General features: G+C 30.2%; 1 protein-coding gene across 3 annotated transcripts in view; it reads right to left on the reverse strand.

Annotated features, from left to right (window-relative positions):
• Window positions 1–4,630: 4,630 nt before the first annotated feature.
• LOC107446185 (UDP-N-acetylglucosamine pyrophosphorylase mmy) overlaps window positions 4,631–23,075 on the reverse strand; it is a 59,707-nt gene continuing 41,262 nt past the window's right edge. For all 3 annotated transcript variants that reach the window (XM_043045852.2, XM_043045853.2, XM_043045850.2), the window contains exons 5-11: window positions 21,806–21,978; window positions 19,688–19,881; window positions 16,909–17,046; window positions 14,965–15,144; window positions 10,691–10,723; window positions 9,582–9,648; window positions 4,631–6,693 (exon numbers count right to left, since the gene is read on the reverse strand). In XM_043045852.2, coding sequence (XP_042901786.1) covers window positions 6,586–6,693; window positions 9,582–9,648; window positions 10,691–10,723; window positions 14,965–15,144; window positions 16,909–17,046; window positions 19,688–19,881; window positions 21,806–21,978 — 893 coding nt within the window. In that variant the 3' untranslated portion in view covers window positions 4,631–6,585. The remainder of the gene's footprint in view (window positions 6,694–9,581; window positions 9,649–10,690; window positions 10,724–14,964; window positions 15,145–16,908; window positions 17,047–19,687; window positions 19,882–21,805; window positions 21,979–23,075) is intronic.

A 23,075-nucleotide genomic window follows, 5' to 3' on the forward strand; every position in this document is an offset into this window, starting at 1 on the left:
TAAAAATGTCACATGCCAAATCTAGCTGAGGTGGCTCAATATATAGCGCTTTTGAAAGCGGAAACTGAAATAACAATTCAGCTGCGGCAATCTCAAACTATTAAGATAGGCAGAAGTGAGTAGTCTTTGTCGATAGATCTCTATTTTAGTATTTTGTCGAAAGCGCTCTTTTTCACGAATTTATATATTACAAATTTATTTGACAATTTTTGATAAATTTATTTTAATGACTTGGTATTTACTAAAAAGATTGATTTGAATGATTGTTTTGAATTCTTAGAATTTTGTGCATTTGCAATGTACCTAGCGTATGTTAGTAATGTATGTTAGTAGCGAGCAAAGCGAGCTTGGTTTGCGAAGCAAATTATATAAGATTGCGTAGCAATTTTTGGGGGTTGGCGAGCGTTAGCGAGCAGGGGGCACAGCCCACTAGTATTAGTATATTATAATAATTAGATCAAATTATTAGATGCCCTCTAGTTTTTTTAATAATTACATGTTTTGCACAAGTTTATATGCAATACTCGTATATTTAACCACACATGTAATGGGTTTTTATTCAGGAGATTCTTATATACTATATTAAAATATTGGACTGGTTTCATATCGCTTTCTCATTCTTTACAATCTATTAGCTTCATCTTAAATTAGTCCTAAAATTATTCGCGTAAATTTTGGCAGTCAATTCAATCATTAATTTTTTTGGCGTCAAAATTCTTTTAAATGTATTACCCTGAAATTGCAAGATTAAATCAGATTTATTATCGTGTAGCTTAGCAATTTTTAATTTTGAAATTAACAATTTTAAATGCCATTTCAAACCAGATCTTGAAGTTAGCAACAACTTTCAGTTTAAATTTAAAAAGTAAACGTAACAGAAACTTAAGCTAATTTTCGTTTCAATGGAACAATTTTGATTTATCGGCGTCACTTTTCTCTACATTCAATAGAGCTATAGCCATTGGGTATCTTTTTGTTCTAATAAGTAATAAAACATTGTATTAAATATAGTATTGGTTTTAGTGCAGTAAAAAGTTTAAATGGATTGCGCACAGTCTGGCCTAGGGTAGCATACTTCCTACTTAATTTATTACCGGCTTAGGCGTTGTTCGGTATTAATAGTTCAAAGTTGTTCGGACATCAAAAAAAATTCAGGGTTTTGTTTACACTTTTTGTAACAGTAAAGGTATTCGTGGGGTCAAAAGAGAAGTTAACACTAGAGAGTTCCTTTATAAAAAATTAACACTAGAGAGTTCTTTTATGAGAGAAGTTAACACTAGAGAGTTCCTTTATAAGAAATTAACACTAGAGAGTCCTTTTATGAGAGAAGTTAACACCTAGAGAGTTCTTTTATAAGAAATTAACACTAGAGAGTTCTTTTATGAAAGAAGTTAACACTAGAGAGTTATTTTATAAGAAATTAACACTAGAGAGTTCTTTTATGTTCTTTTATAAGAAATTAACACTAGAGAGTTCTTTTATGAGAGAAGTTAGCACTAGAGAGTTCTTTTATAAGAAATTAACACTAGAGAGTTCTTTTATGAGAGAAGTTAACACTAGAGAGTTCCTTTATAATAAATTAACACTAGAGAGTTCTTTTATGAGAGAAGTTAACACTAGAGAGTTCTTTTATAACTCTAGAGCGGTCTTTGTGTTCGATCATTTCTAATAGTTTGCTTGTAGTTATAAGCACTTAATTTATAAACTCTGGTATTGTAAGCTTTGGAGTTCTTTATTGTTGGCAAAGATTTAGAATGAAATAAGATTTAATTCTAAACTTGATCCCAAAAAGAGTTTAACTTAACATCAATTGATTGTGCCTAGTAAACGGTTCAAATAAAATATATAAATTCGAAATTTGGAACGTTAAGATCAAAAGGGAACTGGGAACATTTAAATTGAGTTGATTTACAATAATCAAGAATATAATATTACTGATCTAATTTGGTGAAATTTGTAACACATTCTAAATTTATGTTCGGACTTGCTAGAAAATATATAGTTTAATCTTTTACTCTGAGTCAACAATTTCTTTTTAAAGCGAAATTCCTGTGAACAAAAACCACCATTGCCAAAACGGATTTTCGAAAAGCCATGACTAAAATAGACATAGAATTATTAGATATAATTTTATTAGGTGTGATTTCATAAGGTGCAACTTCATTTTTAATTGCTCTCAACTTAATTTAATAACAGAGAATGGTAACTTTTTCCTAAAAGAACAAAGTCGCACTAAATTATAAACTCTTTAAGAACCAAGAACCTATGCGACTGTAACTTTATAACCTTATTGGAAAAAAATCTTAAAACCAGTATCAAAAACCAGTAAAAATGATACCAGAACCAATATGACCATACTGGAAATTTTAAAACCAGAATAGCATCATACTGGAAATTTTAAAACCAGTATAACACCATACGGGGAATTTTAAAACCAGTATAACACCATACGGGAAATTTTAAAACCAATATAGTCCCATACTGGAAATTTAAAACCAGTATGGATCATACTGAAAATTTCGACACGAGATATAAAATAGTACTGGAAATTTTTATACCAGTTTTCAAACATACTGGGAGTTTTAAAGTAGTTTTAAAATATAGCTTCATTCTTAGTAAGTACATATTTTTCTGGAAATCTAACAGTTTTGACATTATCAAACTTCGTTTATTTTTTTATTTATTATATACTTATTTCAAATACTTAATTTCTTAGATTTTTATTAGAATTCTTTACGTATACGATATCAAGGGCGGTGAAAGCATATATTTTCTATATACATTAATTGAAAAAAATACATATTTAAAAATATTAAAATCATTTTATAATTTTGAAGAAAAAGGAAGTTTTTGAGTAAGATTTTTACACATTTTAATTACTTTAAAATCTGCTTAAAGTCATTTAAATGTTAGTAATTTTCCAAGAAAAGTAATTTAATAATAGATTGTGTTTTTATTCGTTTATTATTTATTTACTCATTTATTTTTTGATTTACAAAATTTATTTTAATCAAAGTCATGATGATAAAAGAATATTATTAATTGTTAAATTTTATTATAAAATGTTTTTATTTATTTATTTATTATATTTGAATTTATTCTAGAACAATGTTATTCCCAACCGAAACTAATTTATCAATTCGAGAAATAAATTAATTAGTTCAGGTTTCAAACAAAAACAACTTCGTAGCAAAGGAAATATGTTTACATAAATTAAAAATTGATATAAAATCTCAACTTTTTATTTTCAAACATAAAACTCTCCTTCATTAATTTATAAATTTCAGTCCGTTTTTGAAATTTGTAATTAATAAATTTAAACCATAAAACAAAATAAACTTTTTTTTAATGAACTAAATAAATTTGTTTTGTTACTATATTTAAATTTAAAGTTCCTCTGAACGCCGCTTTGTATTTTTAAAGCTGTGTAATTTAAAACTTCTTTTAAAATAATGGCCTGGTTAAAACTGAAATTTCTGGAGGTGCAATTTCAGGAAATTCAATTTTCTTTTGGAAAGAGCGAATAATAGCTTAAAAAACGGATAAATTTCGGTTCCGGTGCTACGTATACAAACAATAGGGCACTATGCACATGTCCAAGAGGTCGTGGGTTCGATACCCACCGGCCGAAGACTCCCCGTGTAGTAAATGGTGACTGAAGCACGCTAAATCTGTCGAGTCAAAGTCCTCCCAACCATGTTCCCATTACAAATCATACCTCTGGGGGATTACTGGTCCAGGAGATTCCTTGTCTTCTGGATTGGTTCAAAATTACTAGGCTACGGAGGTGAACATTAATAGTCGTAAACCCAAAATTGAGTCGGCTGTTCAACGAGTGTTATAAACTGAAATATATTAGTTCCTTCAGCCGCGATGGCTACCTTCCAATGAGGTGAACCGGGTTTGAATCCCCAGCGATAGCTGATCGAAACGAATCCGGCTTGCACCAACCACATGAAATATCCTCAGTGGCAGACGGAACATGGGTTAGAATCCCTTTGCCGTCAGGCTAACCGTGGGAGGTTCTCATGGTCTTCCTATCCATGTGAAACAAATGCGGGCAAGTTCCATCAAAAAGTCCTCCACGAAGGCAAATTTCTCCCAATACTTGATCCAGGAGTACCTTTGTCTTCTGGAATGGGTTCAAAATTACAAGGCTGCGGTGTTGAACATTAGTAGTCGTAAACCCAAGAAATTGAGTCGGCTGTCCAACGACGGTTATAAAAAAATAAAATATATTAGTTACTTGAGACTATACAAGGGTGTGAAGCCAAATTATTCAACAAAAATAAGCACTTTTCAAGCACTCAAAAAGTAATTTTAAGCACTTAAAAAAATATATAACTAGGTAGCACGGTAAATGAAAAATCTCATTTTAAAAAAGGGAAAATTAAGCGCTTTTTAAAAACCTCCAATGAAAAAAGCACCTTTAAGGGCGTTTAAAAAACGAGAATCGAAAATAAGCACCTTTAAGCACTTTTCAAAAACGCTACGCACTCTGTATACTTTGATTTGTGCTTTAGTCACGTTAGGATGAACTTAACTTCTAAGTCTAAAGTTTTTATTATTCTTGGACATTATACCAGCTGTAAAATATTAGACATTTGATGTGAAATGAAGACAATGCAAAGACTTGTTTAAAATATTTTATTAATAAATTTTGAAGTACTTTAATTCAGAAACAATTTCAACAAACTCTAAAATCACGTAGTGACAACTTGTATAAAAATATGCTTCATAAAAAAATAATCTCTGAACTGTAAAAAAAGTGCCACAAGCAATATCATACAATCATATACAAGATAACCTTTTCAAAGAAAAAGTTATCAATAATAAATAAAAACAGTTATTTCTTTTGAAAACCATAATAAAATTTTTACACTCTTTAAACTATTTTGATTTCTTAACAAAAAATGCAATAAAACTTTAAAAATATTAACCCTTTGACGCAGATGGGACACTGGTGTCCTTTTTATATATATATATTTTTTTTCTGATGCTCTATTTACAAATCTATATATTATGGTATATTTTAATTATAAAAAACTGTCTAATAATTACTATTAGATTATCAGAATTATATTTTTTCTAAAAGATAGAACCAAAAAAAAGTAGTTTGAATTTTTTTTTTCCATTTATATTCAATAATAGTTGATTTTGTAAATTAAAGAAAATTTAATTCTGAATAATTGTTTCTCTTAGTGTTTGGAAGAATTTAACGCAGAAAAAGATACCGTTCCATGCTGTATCTCATAACAATAAATAATTAAACTGGTAAACATAATATCCACTTCTTTTGATCTAAATTAATCAGGTTGCATAGCCAGATTTTTGAATAAAAAATAAGCACCTTTTAAGTACTTTTTAAGCACTCAAAAAGTATTCTTAATCACTTTCCAAAAAAAAAATCATATCTAGGATCTGTGCAGTAACTAAAATTATTTTTTTCTATAATTCTTAATTTATAAACATAAAATCACTTAAAACTTCACATAATCATGATAAAATAACTAGTTTTTGATAAATATTGCAGAGAAAATTATAAAAATCATGAATTTTTTGTAATTTAGAACGATAATTGATACGGCAAAGAAAAAATCTCTTTTTAAAAGATAAAAAATTAAGTACTTTTTACAAACACCAAATAAAAAAAGCACCTTTAGGGGCTTTAAAAATGTAAATCAAAAATAAGCACCTTTAAGCACTTTTTTAAAAAACGCTACGCAACCTGTTAATACAAAATAATGAAAAAAGAAAAATATAGTCTGTTAAAATTCTGCGCCAAAGGGTTAACCATATAAGTACAAAAAAGGGAAAAAATGAGTAAAAAAATGCAACGATTCGAATCATTTAATATAACCGAATCATTTGCAAATTGCACAAAAAATAGTGTTAGCATTGGTTTTTCAAATTTTGCCGAACCTTTAGAATCCTAACATATAATCAGCTGATAATTTTCAAATTGCACAAAAGCTAGTCAAGACTGAAGCCTCAACATTTACCCGAGATTTTCATTTCTCTTTTCGCTATTTCATCAGCTGAAGAGAGTTCTGGCGTTAAACTAAAAAGAAGTATTGCATAAGTACAAAATCCAGTAAATTAATATAATTATTTAACAAATAGATCCTTAAGAATAACGCTCACACTTTCACCTTTTTTAAAAGACAAAAAAACCCAAAAGCCTATCATCCCCATTTCTTACAAAAAAGAAGAAAAAAATCCTTTCTTAACAACGTGACAAATATCCTAAAATCGTACAATAAATTCTAAAAAAAAGGAAGTTAATTCTTTAAACAGAATCAACTTTACTTAGAGTGGAATTTCATTTAAGAAAATAAATTAATAAAAAGGTAAAATTCTTTGTGTAGTAGGAAGTTCAATCTAGAAACTTGCTGTGAATATTTTGATCTAGAATTATAAAAGTCATTACCCAATTAGATTTAGTTCTGACAAGGTTTCAATTGTTTTTTAAAAGTCTCCTCCGATTCACTTAAAGAATCAACATTTTCTTGTAGATGGAATGAGTTAATAGGGTGGTTTCACAATACCGGTACAAATAAATACAATAAAACTCCAAAAGATATTTCAATCACTGCTGTTGCCGTTGGTATCTGAAACGGGTAGTTGCTCATCAGGTGCACTCAAAACTACAGGATACGAGAAGGTTTTACCAGCAACAAGTTCTTCAAGATCCTAAAATAGATTAATATAAAATTTTACACATAAATATCTTTGTTTGAACAAGAAAAGAATTGAGTTTATCCCTTGAATTTATCACTGCTTTAGAACAGTGATCACATCAGAATAGTGATCACATGATTTAACCTTCATGATCCTTATCATATGTGAAACTAGAATTTTTGACTCCAGTAGCTCTTGATTGTGTGAGCGCGACTTCAATTTGGAATGTTTTATTTAATTTTATTTTTTAACTGTTGTTGAACAACCGACCCAATTTTTGAGTTTAAGACAACTAATGCTCAACATTGCAGTCTTGTAATTTTGAACCTAAACCAGAAGATAAGGGATTTCCTGGATCGAGTATTGGGAGAAATTTGCCTTCGTGGAGGACTTTTCGATGGAACTAATCCGCATTTGCGTTACATGGAGAGGAAGACCTAGAGAACCTCTCACGGTTAGACTGACGTCAAGGGGACTCTAACCCATGATCCGTCTACCACTGAAGATATTTCACGTCAGCACTGTGTCGTTGCAAGCTGGATGCAGAATTCGTATAGACCCGCCATCGCTAGGATTCAAACCCGGTTCACCTCATTGGAAGGCGAATGCTCTATCCCCTGAGCCATCGTGACTCTTCAATTATTAAACACTAAATGGCGGTTGAAGTTTGCTCTTGATAATAATGAAAAAACTAATTAACATAGAAGTATTTACATTATTTTATCCATCTCCTGTATTTATGTACTCAAAAAAATATTTCGCGAAGACGAGCTTCTAATGCTTGATCCAAAAGATGACCAGTCTTCTGAGTTGAGTTCAAAATTACAAAGCTACAGGAACATCGGAAGTTGCAAATCTGATATGGATTGGCTGTCTAATACCAAAAGTAGGGCTTAGTAAAATGAATTTAGTTTAAACAATGTCAAACATTGCTTCTATTGTGGACTAAATCCTTATTGTTTGTCAGGGTATGAATATTTAGTAAATGTATAATAATCTGTACAAAAAATAATTTACATAACTGTAATGATCAATAGGTAAGGCTAATCAAAAATCGGAAAAGAACAGTAAAAGTTGAGATAGTACAACACTTATTTACGAAGATGCTAGTTTGCAGTTCTAGGAGGAAAAATGAAAGCGAATTATAAAAAAATTCTTTAAAAAAAAGAATAAAATTTTTTAATAAGTCAGGGTTGCCACTCAAGTCTGGAATTAAAAAATTCCCTGTATTTTCCCTGCATGCATTATACACAATACTAGGAGGCTTCGCCCCCTGTTCGCTTGCGCTCGCCAACCCCCGGAACTGCTTTGGCAGTTCATTTCGGATTGCTTCGCAATCCGATGCTCGCTCATTGGATATGTTCTTAACGTCTAGCTTTTGTATACTTTTTTGAATACTGAAGTTCCGAAAACTTTTCACTGGAGAAAATTCTAAACCTGTGCATTTCAATATTAATTTGAAATTGCAAACAGCTCACATATTTTTCTTGATCACACGATTCTAAATTTCAGTTGTTGAGAAAAGTAACTGTTGTAAGTTTTGTTTTAAAGTCTTTCCCACCAAAGGGCTAAAACCATGTGCTGTAAAGCAATATGAAATAGTACTGAACACCGGATGTAAAGCATCGGCTTCGATGAAGATAATTTTGTGAGAAATCTTTTGATAATTCGGTGAGAATTCACCCGATTAGACATATGACGCGCCGAAGGCTATCGATTAAAACGTATTAGCGTTTTATATAATATAGATTAGCCATATGATGCTCATTACGTGCTCTTGGTCGCCAAATCCTATCAATTAAAAATGAAAACTGTTGCCAACGCGAGAAAAGAAATATCATCGGTTTTATTGATGCATACGTACGTATTAGCCTTTTATATAATATAGATATTAAGAGGAAACACAATCACAGTGCTCTCGTGCGAGCTATATTGGTCTTAACTATACTAATTTTAATTGTTGGAAAAACTTAGAGGGGAAAAAAAGTAACAGCTGAACACACTTAAGTAATGCTATAGTCAATGAAATAGTTTAGTATAGCTGAAGTATCATGGTTAAATATCCCCTAGATTATGCTTCGAGTGGTGGTCACCATTTTTTAAAAGACGAAAATAGGAAAGAAAATTCACTGTATTTTCCCAGTTTGTTAGGAAAAACTCATAATTCCTTCTTATTTTAGGGGATTTTTAAATTCCCTGTATTATCCAGGTTTTCCCTGTTGAGTGGCAACCCTGATCGTGATTTTATGTTCCTCCTTTTGTTTGCGATTTTTAGACACTTTATATCACCTCTCCAGCATAAGAATTTGTTATTTGATAATACGTGTAGTAAATTGTGACTAATGCGCATTAAATCTGCCAGGGTCACTAAGTCCTCCAAGTTCCCATAACAAATCATTACCTCTTGTGGCACCGAATAAGATATTGATCTTTTTCTGATTCAGGTCAAAATTACAATGAATGAATGAAGTATAAATAGGTCCTCGCTTTATAACGAACTATGACGAGTGTCTAACTGAAGTCATATTCTTAGCAATAGATGGCACCACTGAAGAACAAGAAATGCACTCTCTGCCATAAAAATCCCTTGGTTTCAAACAGGCTTGCAGGTATCTAGCAAGTGATATAAGTAACAACAACAAAAATAACCAAAATGAATGTTTTCTACAGCATTTTTAAAAACTGATTAAAACTTTAATAGGACAAAAAACTTATTAAACATAACTTAACCCTTTTGTTTTAACAATAAAAACAAATCAATGATTTAAACCTTCGCATCCTGGTGATAATTTTAAAAAAATTAATTACAAAAATATATTTTCAAATTTTTGATTTTTCAGTGGGCATTACCACTATTTTAAGCCCACAGATTTTTTTTTAAAAATGTATAAAAGTCTCACCTCTCCAGCATAGGACACCAAAGGAGAAATTTCACAGATTCCAACTTCACTCTTTTCTTCTGATGTACTGTAAGGATAAAACAAATATTTATTATATATCTTTTCCTTTTGAATTTAAAAACTAGAACTTAAAATATTCAAACTATTTGGGGAAAAAAGACTAATCATGTACAATTAGCTCAATAATATTAAAAATAAAAAGGATTTTTTTTAAAAAGAAATACAGTATTAATAATTCGTTAATTCATTCAATTTGTGTATGTTGCGTGTATAATCCTATAATTGCTTCAGTATTTTTTCTAAAAACATTAAAGATCCTCTGATTCTTTAGAAGTTATGCAAAGGTTAGTGCAAAGAATTGACAAAATCATTCATTATTCAAAATTGTAGAAAAAGTACGAAAGGCACTTTTCTGAAAGTGCACTATTTCATATCAATCAGGTTCTCTAATGCAGAACAAAGTCACCTCTAACAGTGTCGGCGGAAGAAGTTGTCGCACCCCGGGCAATACCGAAAACAACGCCCTTAACTCAATTTTGGAAAAGGAATCTTTTTTTTTAAAATAAATCCTTGAATTGTCAGATTGGTGTAGACAAAACATTGTAGAGATATGCATTTTTTTTCTAAATTTTAAATTACAATATTTGAATCAGAGAATTATAACATGTGTTTATAATAATATCAACAACAATATATAATATCAGCAACAACATGTTGATTTGAGAAACATGTGAACAAGATAAATAACAAGTGGTTTTTCTGCTGCACATTCTTTCTTCTATCTTTCGTAAAACTTTAACTTATAAAGTTTCTAACCTTAGAAGACATAGAAACTTAGAAAAAAAAGTTAACTTAATACATAATTAATAAAAAATAACCTATAAATATATTTTCAAAGCAAACAATACTTTAAAAAAGGAGGAGATAAGTAATTTACAGAACATTAAATCTGGGTCTCGTTCAACGCCCCCCCTTACTAAATGTCACACAACGTTGTAAAAGAGTTCACAAGAAATAAGGTGATTTTTAAAATAAACACTATAGAAAGAAAACTTTATTTTGCTGCAACCAGCATAAAATTCAGGAAGGAAAAAAAACATTATACTTACTCTTTTTTTTCCTCATCAGCTGTTCTAAGATCACTAAAAGAAAAAAAAAATGGATTATATTTTTAAACAAAAATAGCAATATGTTACAGCTTTTTCTAATAGTTAAAATTTCACACTTAAAAACAGATCTGTAGATTATTTTTCAACTAAGTTATCCTTTAATATTTTAAAAGCAAACAGTTTTTTTTTTAAAAAAAATGTCTTCAAGCTTGTTTCTAATGAAAATTTAAAATCTGAGAACGTCACGGCAAAAAATAAAGTAAATAATTTCTGTTACTTCATTACAACTGTATAGATTTATTCAATTTTTTAAATGTCACTGCATAAATTTCAACTTAACTTTAAAAAACAAAATTATTATATATGTATAGTTTTTAAGGACCTTATATATGCAATCTTTGTCACATTTATGTCAGATTTAAGGTGAATTTTTACAATAACAGTCTTTGTCTCCCTGTTGAGATTGCAGACAAATTTGGATTATGATTTTACTAATTTTCTCTGAATTTTATAACTAATGACACAAATTTTATAATTAATTTTCTTTTAAATAAATATAAATTTATATTAGTATTAATATAAATTTATATTAATAAATTAATATAAACTTATATTATACTCATAAATACAAATTTTAAAAGTAATTTTCTTCTTTATGCACATAAGCATCATTTGATACACATTTATTTGAGTTCACACAGACAAATTTGGATTATGATTTTATTAATTTTACCTGAATTTCATAACTAATGACATAAATTTTACAATCAATTTTCTTCTAAATAAATATTAATTTATATTAATATTAATAATTTAATATAAATTTATATTATATTTATAAATATAAATTTTATAATTAATTTTCTTCATGTACACAAGCATTATTTGACAGACAAATTTGGATTATGATTTTATTAATTTTACCTGAATTTTATAACTAATGACATAAATTACAAAAAAAAAATTTCTGAATAAATAAAAATTTATATTAATAATTTAATATAAATTTATATTATAATTATAAATCTAAATTTTATAATTAATTTTCTCCTTCATGCACACAAACATTATTATATAACTTATGCCACTTGCTAATAATAAATATTAAGTTGAAGTATTATTTTAGAAATAAACTTAACTGAAAAGATTCAGTTAGATTGCTGCAGGGAAATATAATGTAAGACACCAACATTTTATTTTATGCTGCTACGTATAAAAGATCAACGGTAATAATATTCACTTACAATTCCTTTAGAAACCTTATAGATCATAAATGTTTATAATAAAATAATGCTTCCTCAAAAATAAAGGCAAATGTTTTTTATTTTGATAGCATAATATTTTCTAATTGTTAAATCAATTTTTTCGAACAAAAAGATTTAAAAATGATGAAAATTTCTATATGAATTTATAAATAGACTAAATATAAATGCATTGAAAAGACTAAGAACTTTTATTAGATATCCATTATCTATTTATTGATATTAATTGAACCCAGATGAAGAAAATATCGTTCAGAATTTAAATAAATTTTTTAATAAGTGTATCAGACCTCTATTTCTTCCAAACTTAAATTTATTCAATTTTCATGATATTTTGTTCCTTAACATTTCTCTGCTTTTTTTCCAAATTGATAAAAAAAACTCTGGCTTTTCCTTACTCTCCCTGATTATCATTTTTTGTGACAGTCTTACAAATAAAATCACCGCATACATCAACCCAGATAAAACCACACTAAAAGTTTGTGCTGATATTTTTACATGCGTGTAGTGACACATCACAACTAATAACAGAAACCCTCCAGACCACAAGCAAGTGCTGCAGATTATTACAATATCTGCAGATAATTTTTCATAGAAATTTTCTAACTATGTATTTTTAAAGTTTTTATTTATTTATTTTCAAAAACAAACAAGCAAATTGGGTAAAAAAATTTAGACTCCTCTTTAAAAAATCATTGTTTCTAATAAAAATTAAAAATCTGTATTGATTTAATACAGCAAAACTCAAGTAAAGATTTTTCTGCTTCTTAATTACAGGTTTAACTGTATAGGGATTTATTCTATTTTCTTACTAACATTGTATAAAATTCAATACAAATTGGAACAAGATAAAGGTTTTACGTTTAGGGACCTTAGATTTGCAAATTTTCCAATATTTATGTTAGATTCAGCTGAATTTTTACAATAATAATCTCTGTCTGTCTGTGTTAAGAATGAAAGCAAAGTTGAATTTATGAGGAGTGCTGCAGATTCAAAATGTAAATTCTGCTACTGGGCTAATGACTAAGTTTTTTAAAGAAAATGTTTTCAGAGCCTTAGAACAGTTCTTACTCAAATCAAAATTCTTGATGGTCCCATCAGATCATTTCGATGGTTTATGTTGGTTTCAGTGGTATTCATGATGGTTCAAACATCATTTGAAGGTCACCACCATCCAACATTTACCATTATGTGCTCATGGTGTTTGATATGCCAACATGCTTTCATCATTCCATGATGGAAAATGCTACTTTAATACATTAGGATGGTTAACTATTAAGAAAAGTTTGACTCTCATGAACCAACAATCCATGATGGTTCCAACTATACATTTCCAGGACGGTTTAATGGGAATTCTTGTTGGTTCTCAAGAATATACTATCAAAACAATGCTTTTTTTTGGACCATCATATATAAGTCCCAATTCCTACATTGGGATGATGGTTGTTCATGATCATTCCAACATTTGATTTCTAAGAAACCATGATGGAAATTCATGATGGTTCAACATGAACAAACAAGTTATTATTCTTATGTTGGATCATCACAAATCAGTCCGAATTCCTACATTGGGGTGATGGTTACTTATGTTGGTTACCATCAAAAAATATAATGGTNCAAAGTCCTCCATGTTCCCACAACAAATCAATACCTCTGGGGGTACTGATCCAGGAGTTTCCTTGTCTTCTGGATTGGTTCAAAATTACAAGGCTACGGAGTTGAACGTAAGTAGTCGTAAACCCATGAAATTGGGTTGGCTGTTCAACGACGGTTATAAAATAAAATAAAATATCTGCAAATAATTTTTCATAGAAATTTTCTAACTATGTATTTTTAACGTTTTAAAATATTTATAAGTTTTCATTTATTTATTTTCAAAAACAAACAAGCAAATTGGGAAAAAATCATTTAGCCTCCTCTTTAAAAAATCATTGTTTCTAATAAAAATCTGTATTGATTTAATACAGCAAAACTCAAGTAAAGATTTTTCTGTTTCTTAATTACAGGTTTAACTGTATAGGGATTTATTCTATTTTCTTAATAACATTGTATAAAATTCAACACAAATTGGAACAAGATAAAGTTTTACGTTTAGGGAACTTAGATTTGCAAATTTTCCCTTATTTATGTTAGATTCAGCTAAATTTTTACAATAATAATCTCTGTCTGTGTTAAGAATGCAAGCATATTTGAATTTATGAGGAATGTCGTAGACTCACAATGTAAATTCTGCTACTGGATTAATGACTAAGTAATTTAAAGAAAATGTTTTCATAGCCTAAGAACAGTCCTCACTCAATTCAAAATTCTTGATGGTCCCTTCAGATCATTTTGATGGTTTATGCTGGTTTCAGTGAGATTCATGATAGTCAAACATCATTTGAAGGTCACCACCATGCAACATTTACCATTATGTGCTCATGGCTTTTGGTATGCTAACATGCTTTCATCATTCCATGATGGAAAATGCTACTTTAATACATTAGGATGGTTAACTATTAAGAAAAGTTTGACTCTCATGAACCAACAATCTATGATGGTTCCAACTATACATTTCCAGGATGGTTTAATGGGGATTCTTGTTGGTTCTCAGGAATTTACCATCAAAACAATTTGGATATTTTTTATGTTGGACTATCATAAATCAGTCCGAATTCCTACATTGAGATGAGGGTTGTTCATGATCATTCCAACATTTGATTTCTAAGATACTATGATGGGAATTCGTGATGGTTCAACATAAACAAACAAGTTGTTATTCTTATGTTGGTCCATCTTAAATCAATTCGAATTCCTACATTGGGATGATGGTTACTTATCAAAAAATATACTGGTTCATGATGGAATTATTGATGGTTACCATCAAGATTATGTTGGTCCATCAATGGAAAAAAATTAAAAATTTTAACTTTGGTAGAAAGAGACTTTAGATAGTGAATACTCAAACACAAATATATAAACTTTTCATAAACTCAAATTTTAAAAAAGAGAATACTTAATGCAGGAACTTACACGGAAACAAAACTATCACATTTGTCATCCTCAAATCGTCCTCCAGCTCTTTTGATGTATTGTCTATGTAATGCATAAAGAGAACATCTAGCGGTGGTGGGCGTATCCTTCGCACTATCATCAGAATTTTTCAGAGGGGAGAATTCTTCATCCCGATTCACTTCCCATGCAACAAATTTACTGCAAAAACAAAAAATTTCTTAAAAAACAAAGCAAAATGTCAAGCATTCACATTATGGTTAAAGTTATAAATTTTATTTTTTTTAACTGTAACTACAGGTAATTAATAATTGTCAGTTACAAATAATAATCAATAGTCAAGTTAATGTGATAGTATATTCTTTAAATATATTCACTTTTAACTGGCCTATTTGTTATCAATATGATTACTATTAATAACCAATTAACCTTAGCGTAATTTGTCTATGGTAAGACCTCCCCCCACCACAAAGTCTGAGGCTGCCTGCTGCTATGGGAACAAGAATAGCACATTTCAGGGAGGGTAGCTTCTCTTCACTCTAGAGCTAACACAATAGACCAAAGAACCTCTTCCTTGTCTCTCGTGGACCCGAGCTTAAACCTGTCCTAAACAGTGATCCCACACCCCTACTTGAAATGGGTATACCTCATTACCATAGTCACCGCCATGAGTCCAGACGAAAGGATAGGGGAGTTCTTACTTTAGACAAACTATACTACCTGTACCATATACATGAATAACCAGAATGGAGTACAAAAATAGACAATCTATAACTAAGAATAGTCTTCAATGTTGAAATAGAGAAAAGGAAAACAGATGTAGGAGGAAATTACAACCTGGAGAAAATAGAGGTAGAAAGAATACAAAATAATCAACAAATGAGAGATAAGAAAAAGTGTGGTGCGGTAGGGGGAGAACGCCAGTTGTTGCAGATTTTAGAAAAAAGCGAAAATAGAATTTCAAATGTTTGAAAAGAATTGAATGATAGGAAGATTTTTAACTAATTTATCAGATCAGAATTTTTCAAAATATGAAATGATTTCCAGAAATCCACCTAAGTCAGTGGTTGTAAGGTGCAGTTTTGAATAATTTTAGTGCAAATTTCTAACAAACATTCTTTAGGGTGGTAGAATATTGTTTAATATTTTGATTTGGAATATATATCTTGTGTTCTTAAGGTTAAAGTGTAAGGGTAAAATTTAGTTTGCCCAATTTATGCAGATCAAATACTGACAAGAAATTTGATTTCATAGCTTTTAATATCCACATAGGAATACTACAGAGCAACAGAAACTTCGGCGTGACACAAAATTCAAAATTATCAATAGCATAATTGCACAATATTAATATTTCGAAAAAAACTTCAGAGAATAAAATTTTTTTCCATCAGTTTCTTGCAATTCTATTTTAATGTTGACAACGTTAGCAAAAGAAAGAAAATAATTATCAAATCATTTTTCTTGAAAATCAATTACAAGAAACATATGTTGTTTTTGTTCTATGATGTTATGCTTCTTGAAATATACGCTGCTTTTTCAATTTGCATGGTAAAATAAAGCATTTGGATGGTCTTCAAAAAGGATGAAATTTAGCTTGTTGAACAGGAGAAATAAATTTGTTTTAATTATCACGTATTCAAAATTTTGGCAATTTGGTGACTGATAAGGTAAGACAATGAAGACTATGACGATTACAAAGTGGAAGCAATAAAACTGCTGTGTATCTTTTTTTCTTCTTTAATTAACAAGAAAAACAAAAAACGTAACAAAAGCAATGATAGTAAATAAACTAATAAAAAACAATTAGTTGATTTAGTAAAAATTATTTTCTGAACAATAATAAGAAAAATTAAATTCATTTTTTTTAAAAAAAAGTGATTCAATGATAGATCATATAAAACAAAAATGTAGCAGTCGATACAGTTTAAACTAATTTAATTATTTACAACAGAAAGTATCACTCACTCTGAAAATTCAAATACATCAAAAACAAATTTCTCCAATTTCATCCCATTGGGTTTGATCGGTTTCACTGTTTTTCCATCATCACCAGCAAAAGGAATTTTCTTCTGTGCTATATGATGTTTGAGTTTTTTATCACCCCTAAAAGAAAGTTTAATAATTATTTTTCATATTCACTAAGATATATTTGTTATTAACAAAGTAGTATGCAAATAGGACGGGACAGCGTGGTTGGTAGGGCACTGGGCCCACGTCCAAGAGTTTGTGAGCTTGATCCCTGCCAGCCGAAGACTCCCCCATGGGTGCAAGTTGGATAAAAGGCCAAGACTGAAAATTTTTTGACTGAAATACCTAACTTACACAATACCCCCTCGACATATGCAAACTATCTAAGAAAGCTTTACCATAATACATCAAGTTTAAATACTGTACAAAAAATATTTATTCATCTGTCTTTTGATAAAATAACAACAGGGCATAAGAGAGTAGACCAATAACGTAGACCTAAAAAATATTTTTAAGGACAGGAAAAAAAAATTCCGATTTCCGTCTTCGAGTCAGTCTTGTTTCCGTCTTACTTCCGTCCGCGGACATTTTCGAAAGACGGAAATCCATCCTAGAGACGGAAGACTTGCACCCATGAACTCCCCACATAGTAAAATGGTAACTGATGCACGTTAAATCTGTCGAGTCGCAAAGTCCTCCATGTTCCCATTACAAATCATACCTCTGGGGTACTTATCCAAGAGTTTTTGTTTTATGGATTGGTTCAAAATTACAAGGCTACGGAGTTGAACATTAGAAGTCGTAAACCCAAATATGGGTTGGCTGTTTAATGACGGATAAAATAAAATAAAGTACACAAATCGAGCGGTGATGGCTCAGGGGATAGAGCGATCGAATCCTAGCGATGGCTTGTCAATACGAATTCTGCATCCTGCTCGCACCGACCACAGTTCTCACATAAAATATTCTCCGTAGTAGACAGATCATGTGTTAGAGTCCCCTTGCTGTCAGGCTAACCGTGGGAGATTTTCCTGGCCATGTAATGCAAATGCAGGTTAGTTCCATCAAAAAGTTCTCCACAAAGGCAAATTTCTCCAAATACTTGATCCGGGAGTTACCTTGTCTTCTGGATTGGGTTCAAAGTTACAAGGCTACAGAGTTGAACATGAGTAGTCATAAACCCAAACATTTGGGTTGGCTGTTCAGTGACATTTATAAAATAAAATGAAAGTTGGGGAGCCCCGCCCACTTAAGGAGTATTGCTTATATTTCTGTATAATATTGAGTACTAATCAATATTTTTGTATGTTTCTATTGTTTTATCATCTAATTAAATAATGCAAAAAGAATAAACAAAAAAAAGAATAGTTTAACTTAAAAAAATAGAAATTTAAAAGAACATGCTTTTCAGTTCTTTTTCAAAATGTGTCGGGTAGCCCAGCCCAGTTACAAAAATTATGTTTTTTTGACTGTTTTTTCAGGTGTAAATGAAAACGACCAATGTATTGACAATAGATAAACCTCATTTATCATTTTTATCACAAAATTCACTGATTTTTCTTAATATCATGACTACTGTATTCAACATATTTTCAAAACTATTGTTTACCATGTTACCAGCTGCATAAATACTTGAAACTTTGAAAATAATCTTTTTTTAATATAACAATTAATGTCCGATGGCCCATTGACTTGAAAAAATATTCTATACATATGAAATTGACAGTGGGCGGGTGTACCCGACACTCCCCTATACAAATAAAACAAAGGTATTCTCATTAAATCATCAACCCATCATTAGAAAAATAATTTAATATAAAAATTTCTGTCTTGCCTTTCAGGAACCATTTCTGAAAATGGAAAATTTTCATATGTATATAAGCTTGGTAATATTTAAAAAAATTTATTCAATACAGAAAATTTACACGAAGTATTGTAGAATTTTTTTTGCATAAAATTATCTTTGGATAAAAAAAAAACTTATAATGATCGGAAAAAATTTTTTAAATGCTAGAAAATAAACAAGATAAAAGAAAAATACTTTTCATACTTTTTCAAACCATTACATAACATTTAATAATGACCCCCGTTTATCATTTTCCTATATTGTTGTTGACGTATGCCTGTTTAGGCAGAGGGAGTGCGATTGTTCTAGTTTTCCAGTGGCGCCATCTATGGCTAAGAATTCGACTTCTGCCACACCATACGTCACACCCCGTTTATAGGGCGGATCCATTCATTCATCCACAGATCAGAATTTTGATCTGAATCAGAGAACGATCGATCTCTAATCCAGTACCCCCGGTATTGATTTGTTATGGGAACATGGAGGACTATTGCGGCTCGACAGATTTAACGTGCGTCAGTCACTTTATTACACGGCGAATTTTCGGCCGGCGGGGTTCGAACCCACGAGCTCTCGGATATGGGCCCAGCGCCCTACCGACCAGGCTATCCCGGCATCTTCCTATATTTATCATTTGAAATGATGAGAAATTATAGAGGTTGTATTTTGATACTGCGCAACGTACACAATTTGAATTTTTTAAATTCATACTGTACCCCCAAGAAATATTTTAACAAAGCCCACACACCATCTAAAAGATATATATCTTTATATGATGGTTTTAAACACTCTGCCTATAAATAACTGAAGCAAATTGATTATTGCAGAAACATTTGGAAAGTAAATATGTATTGTTCTATATAACTGACAGAAGAAATGTTCTTCATAAAAAAATTTAATGAAATAAAATGTATGAAAATATTGCCATACTTTCCAATTTGATGTAGAAAATCAACAGTGAAAAAGTGATTGCAGATATTTCCAGCATTGAACATAAGCCTTCCATTTTGGTTTCTCTTCTCTGCCGTTGCCAAGGAAATCTCACTGTACTCAACCACTTGGAATTTTCCCCCTACTCTGCAAACAACTCCAACAGCCTCTGTGGGAATGACTTTTTCCACCACCTGTGTTAAAAAGAGAAAAGTGAATGCATATAACACAATAACCTACAGGCCTAGGGCCCCCAGATTTCTGGGAGCCCCCTAAATGTTACAAATATAATCTATTTTTGTTTTTCCTTAAGAATTGTCTATTAGAAATAAGAGTTAACAAAAATTGAATTAAGTATAACCCTAAATTTACCTATATATTGCAATTTACTTATGTTATAAATAATTTAAAAACTCTTCGTAATTAAACATACAAATTCGGTTCAAAGTAACAACCTGGGGGCCCCTGAAAGTTCAGCGCCTAGGGCCCCCGCTTTCCTAGATCAGGCTCTGGAACATACACATTGTTTGAGGTCGAGGGCTGTTAATAGATCGCAAGGGAAATTTTCGGCACATAGTGATAACACCGAGATTGGCTAACCTTGATTCTTCTTGATAAAAACGATTTTTTTTTTAAAAATCCGTAGTTTCTTTAATTAGTCGCTCACACTAGGGTTTAAAATGCTACGGTAGTTCAGAAGCTTCATCATAAGTTCGGCAACCACTATTTGAGACATTTACAAAAATAACAAGTGTTCAAAATAGTGCACTTATTTTTGCCTTCTACTAAGACAAAAAAGAAATCTTTCATAAGAACATACATTATAAAGATGGCCAAATGTTATGATTAAGAGGTAATAATTAAGACCATTATTTCTTGCAGGTTAGGATAATTAAAAAGGAAGACAAAATGTCTGACACTGAAAGGTTTTAAAACAGCTTTTATTTACTTAAGTAATTTAACGTAGAACTCAGTATTCTTGATTGTGCTGTTACACATGTCATTGTGACTTTAGTCAATAACTGTTTGTCAACATTGTTTTTTTCCTTTAAAAAACAATAATTAAAATTATTATTTAACTACTACAAACTAGCCACAGTGTAAATGAAATTATAGTACTTTTTTATTCAGTTTTAACCCCATGCTTTTAAAAATGTTTCCATCATCCCAACTGTAATGTGAGCAATCTAAAGACTATGCAGTCTTTTTTTTACGCTTTTTTAATTTTTACATTTATATATTGTCAACAGATCACAGAACATTAATATAAAAGAAGCAAAGACAACTAACAAAACATAACAAGTAACATATAGATATCTATAGAAAAACAGGAATATTAACTGTAACACTTTCTTCAAAAGATTTTATTCCATAAAGTGGTAATAAATTAAAAACTAAAATGCTTGTCAACACTTTAAAGGCTCACCGCGAGAAAGTGATGTCATAAACGAAGTTTTGAATAATTAATATATAATGGCAGGCAGAATAAGTATAAATCAAATATTCTGAATCACTAGAAAAAAAATGCATTGGGAGGGAAGCAAGTTGAGAACTCGGGAAAAAATAAAAATTGTACCAGGCCAAAAGAAATTTTATTTCTGTATTTTTTTTTTTTTTAATGGAACTGTTATACCAATGTTTCATGTTTTCAACTTCTAATTGCTCTCTTGACTAAGCAATTGACATTATATTCTTCATGTTATGGCTATCACCAGTGTTGGCAAAAATCATGAAATTTTTTTAAAGAAAAAAGCAAAAAAATGAAATTTTTTTACTTAAATCTGTTGGGTTTTTTTTCGAAAAAGAAAAAAAAAACAGTTTATTTAAAATCAAAAAAAAAATTTTTTTTTTAAAACCAAGTGATTTATAAATCATACCAACTCTGGCTATCGCCTATATTTTGAGGATCAAACGATCGAAATCAGTGAACAGAAAAAGTTACCTATTTAAAGTATGTTTTTGTGGGATTTCTCAACTTAAAATAGCATCCATATTAACTAATTAACATATTTAAGGTACACTTCATTAACCAACACAACTTGTGAAAAAAACATGAAACCATTAAGTTATTAAAGAAATCCAGCTATTAAACAAATAGAAGGATAAACAGTCACTTACTTTAGCAGCACAATTAGCATCCTTGCTTATGCAGTAGCCAATAAAAACAGGATCTGCCATCTTTACAAGAATGTTGTCTACACAGTAAACATGAACATATTGGATACCTTTTTTCCTCATGTCTTCCAAAATGCCACGCTCACGTAGAGCACGAAACAAACCCCCATTGCCATCTGCACAAAGATAAAAATTATAGAATAATTAGCTTACAGAAAAATCATAAAATACGAAACACTTCATTTCCATAATAATCTCTGATATCATTAGTCAAAGTTAAAATTTCATTTTTTATAAGACCCATAATTTACTTCCCAAACAATAAAATAAGCTGCTGTTTGAGTATGCTGTATTAAAGATTCAGTTTGAGAAAGTTTCTTAAATATTGCTTTCAGTTTAACTATAAGAGAATAATTAGTATAATATTAATTCATGAGCATTCAATATTTTTAAATTGGAAAAAAATTTCCTAAAAAATTTTAAAGAAAAGCCTTTGTTTGAAAAAAATTAACAAATTACAGTTTACTCTAGTTTTTGAAAGTTTTCTCAAATTCCATTATAGGAATAAATTTTATTGCAATTAGAAATTTTATAAATACTTGACTTCCTCGTAAACCTATAATAGTAATTAAACATTTTATTCTTGGCCTTGGGAGAAAAACCACATTGTTAATTACATAATCAGTATGAACAGCAGGGTTGGGCTGGTCAACTATTTGAAAATGAAATACAAGAAGGCAGGACCCCATAGCCATTAAAAACATAGCTAAAATTAACATAGTTTAAGAACATATTTAATAATAATTCGTTTCATCCCCTGTGGCAGAAGTTTTTTTTTAGTTATAACTAACTATATAAAGCTCTCTATAGCTATATAAAACTCTCTAGCACTAATATCTTTCTGCAAGATACTTTTAAAAATAACAAACATATATGTTACTAATTTAAAATAACAAAAGCGCTATGTTTACAAAAAAAAAACGACATACAATTTTTTTTTTACTGGATAATCGGAAATAATCGATAAATTGGAAGTCATTACGGAGAAAATGTCAGAAGAAGGCATTAGCCCACATGGCTGTCTAGCCAACTATGATGATGATGTTTAGGCCTATACCATCTTCATATTTTTTTAAGCCGGTGAAGTTTTTAATAAACTAAGTTTCACACTAATTAAGGATTTTTTTAAAAAAAAAATAAAACACTATTATTAGAGTACTAGTGGGCTGCGCCCCCTGCTCGCTAACGCTCGCCAACCACCGAAAATTGCTAC

The sequence above is a fragment of the Parasteatoda tepidariorum genome, chromosome 6, assembly GCF_043381705.1.
Source record: "Parasteatoda tepidariorum isolate YZ-2023 chromosome 6, CAS_Ptep_4.0, whole genome shotgun sequence".
NCBI lineage: Eukaryota > Metazoa > Arthropoda > Arachnida > Araneae > Theridiidae > Parasteatoda > Parasteatoda tepidariorum.